The following is a 3,815-nucleotide window of genomic DNA, read 5'->3' as shown; positions in this document are numbered from 1 at the left end:
AGTCACAACGTAGAAAAAATTTCAAAATTACAATTTGAACTTAGATTTGAAATAACCATTGAAGCCAACTTAGTCCCCATTCATTCAAGCCCTAAAATTAAAAGAATGAAATAGTGTGACATGTGGATAAACTAATATATAACCCACCACTCAATTAGAAGTAGTATATCACAGGTCACAGTATATAGTCTTTCCTTTCAGTGGTCTATAATGAATAAATGTGTGGAATGGAATACATAATTTTCTACAAAGAGAATACAGCCACTTGTTATGTAGAACAGATAACTGAATGTAATATTTGAAAAGCTATTTTTTAATAAACTTTCCTTGTAAAACTAAAAAATAGAAATAGAATGTAGGAAAAATACAATAATTGAGTAAATATTTGTCAGTTGTTCATCTGATTATAGATTCACATTAGAATATATAAAGAATTAAATATTGAACCACTCCAACCTTCACAATTCAATTAATAATTATGCAAATAAACTAAGTATGTTTCTCATAACGACAAAATGGCCAACACATACATGAAAAGAATAATGCCTAACTTTTTTAACTGTCAGAGAAATTCTAATAAATGCTAAAGTGATATTACTCTCCAATTCAGTCAGAATAGACAACAATGGCACAGCGTGGGGAGGGGAGGACCAAGAACTATGTATTTGAATCCAAGAATAGAAATAACGGAAATATCATTCATTGCTTTGGTAACTCAAATTAGTACATCTACTATGGAAATCTGTATGGAGTTCCCTTTCTCAATAACAAAATACTGACAAAAATAAACAAAGGAATGGATAAATGAGCAAATGAATGATCAGATGGAGGAATAAATAAGTGAATGAATAAAAAGAACATTGAGGAAGGTGTTGTGGCTCCAGTGATTCCAACTCTTGCTTAGCACACAGATGTTACTGGGCTAAATCTACAATAATGAGCATAGTATCGCTGTTTTAAAAGTTTTTTGTTTTTTTTAAACAAACATTTGTTTTGCTTGTTTATTTGGCTTTAGTCTCAGAAGTGACAGTAAGAGGCACTCAGAAACAAAGTTTGGTGTTTTGTATTTTCAGTTGAATCCTTGAGTTGAAAAATTGTTTTTAACTCTCACACCAACATTTCCTACATAATTTAGCCAGTGCTTCTTTCACGTCTTTGTTTCTCAGACTGTAGATGATGGGATTCAGCACGGGGATCACAATGGTGTAAAACACCGACACGATCATGTCATGCTCCAGAGCATAGCTAGAACTCGGCCTCATGTACATGAAGAGGATCGTCCCGTGATAAACTGACACTCCGGTTAGGTGAGAGGCACACGTAGAGAACACCTTTCTCCTCCCTTCAGCAGAACGCATCCTCACGATGGCCCACAGGATGCAGCCATAGGAGAGCAGGACAATCAGGAGAGTGACCAGCTCAATGGAACTCACAAAGACAAAGAGCAGAAGCTGGTTTGTGTGCGTGTCAGTGCACGAGATGGCGAGCAGAGGAGGGATATCACAGAAGAAATGTTGAATTTCATTGGAGCCACAGAAAGACAGGCTCCACGTGGCTACTGTGTGTAGGGTGGAATGCAGTAACCCCCCCGCATAAGAAGCAGTGATGAGGGGCACATACACTCTGGGTGACATGTTCACTGAGTAGAGCAAAGGGTGGTAGATGGCTACATAGCGATCATAAGCCATGGCAGCCAACAGAAAACATTCTGTGGTCCCACACGTCACAGCAAGAAACATCTGTGCTGCACAGCCAGACAGAGAAATGACTTTCTTCTCTGATATAAAATCCAGTAACATTTTGGGGATAATAATGGTAGAAAAGCACGCATCCAAAGACGATAAAACGCTTAGGAAATAGTACATCGGGTTATGCAGTCGCGAATCACCAGCCACCAATATGATCATTCCTAAATTCCCCAGGAGAGTGAAAACGTAAATGGATAGAAAAAGGAGGAAGAGGAGAATCTGAAGCTCCGTGTTATCTGTAAAGCCCCTGAGTACAAATATGGTAACTTCGGTGTTATTTTTCATGGTGCAATCACACAGAACAGGCTTGAAGATGGTCTAGAAAATATTAAACAGTCTCGTGAGTCAAAAGGGTGCTTTGGGAAGGGTGGGTGAGAATGTTTAAAGGGGTAGGACTGATCAAGACACTGTATTCATTAACTGCTTTGGTGAATGGTAAGTCCTATGTACTATTTAAAGACAATACAAAATGTTTTTTAAAAAGCACCACAAACTACACATTTTATTTATTTATTAGCTATCTTTAATATCCAGAATATCAGCATATGATGATCAGAGCAAGAGTCCAGGTTTGGTTTTATTCATGCAGGATCTCATTGAAGATGGGATTTACACTCACTGATAAGCCTATGCCACTCTCAAAACCATAATATTGTGATTAACTATCCCTATATTTAATTATTTATTCTTATAGTAATTGCATAATTGTGTCAGTGAAAGGTTCTCATGAGACTCTAATTAGTGAGCAGAATATAGAATGTGAATATCTGAATTCTAGATGTTTTCATATAGTAAAAGTATTTGCTATAATATGTTCTGCACAGGAGAAAATTATCTATTAGACAACAAAGATATAAATATGGAAGAGGAAATATCTTCATAAAATTGAAATTCAAGTATACCACATAATTAATTATTTTGATCCAATAGAGTAATGGCTTCTGCTTCCAATATTATAAAAATATATTTGTAGGAAAGTATCTAAAATATTTGTATCTTCATTAAATCTATTAGTATATTTAATAAAGATTGAATGTTTTTCTGTTACTGACGGTAGCTAGCTTCATGTTGAGTAGTCATGTATTTTACCATTTGTATCAAGCACCAGCAAATATTTTTTCCTATATTCCTATTATTCCATTACCTCTTTGTTCCAGCTAGGTTGTTCATCATTTTCAGTCCTTTAGAATTCCAATTTCTTGTTGTCCTTCATGGTTTCTACAATACTTTAAAATCTTGACTGCAAATCAAATGACTCATTCTTAGAAACTAGAAAATATATTTTTTCTTTAATGTTGGTGTGTTGTTTAGTATTGTCTGCCAACTCAGTGAAAAAGACACTAATTGACTCATTGTCATAGGTAAAATAGTAAAGCATAATGTTTACTTAAACATGAACATTAACTATACATTAGGTATAACAAACCAAACATTTACAATTACATATACAATTAATATCTAAGATTAAAAATGTCCACATGTAAGAAACCAGGAATAAAACTTTATATTATTAATTTTATGCTTATGCAAATTATATGTCAAATATAACTTCTCTATTTGTAAGTATTCACATTCTATTTTTGGTTTATTCTACAGCACTGTTTGTAGGAAGATTTTATTATACTCATGAATCAATTTATTCTTTTATATAACACAATCATAAATTTGAGTCAGTCCTGAATGTAGATACGCCATGCTATAGTATTTTCATTGGTACATTTCCGTACAATATATCTCAACCAAGCACACTTCCTCTATTATCAGAATATTTTAGCTGTCAAATATTTGGTCACAAATATACATTATGATCAAATCATCAGTTATTGAATGTGACTTAAACTTGAGTGGGATTTCTAATGCTTTATTATGTTCATTTGGAATACAACGTGGGACCACCAGCTCTAAGGCAAGTGCTCTACTAACAATTTTCTTCTTTGAGTAAGGCAAATATTTGTTTTGTCACACTTATATTCACAAACATTATCCTGTCAGGATTAATCTATAGTTATAAAGCAACATTTTGATTATAGTTTTCCCTACAAACTACATACTTCTGGACTATTTTTT

At 33.9% G+C, this 3,815-nt stretch overlaps 1 protein-coding gene across 1 annotated transcript; it reads right to left on the bottom strand.

Annotated features, from left to right (window-relative positions):
- Positions 1 to 1,100: 1,100 nt before the first annotated feature.
- On the bottom strand, positions 1,101 to 2,057 carry LOC125362548 (olfactory receptor 1086-like). Its single transcript, XM_048361368.1, has one exon. The coding sequence runs from the start codon at positions 2,031 to 2,033 to the stop codon at positions 1,101 to 1,103; it is 933 nt and encodes a 310-aa protein (XP_048217325.1). The 5' UTR covers positions 2,034 to 2,057.
- Between the last annotated feature and the right edge of the window lie 1,758 nt (positions 2,058 to 3,815).

The sequence above is a fragment of the Perognathus longimembris genome, chromosome 13, assembly GCF_023159225.1.
Source record: "Perognathus longimembris pacificus isolate PPM17 chromosome 13, ASM2315922v1, whole genome shotgun sequence".
In the NCBI taxonomy this organism is placed as follows: Eukaryota; Metazoa; Chordata; class Mammalia; order Rodentia; family Heteromyidae; genus Perognathus; species Perognathus longimembris.
Note: the sequence above shows the minus strand (reverse complement) of the source record. Positions and strands in the feature narration are given on the sequence as shown.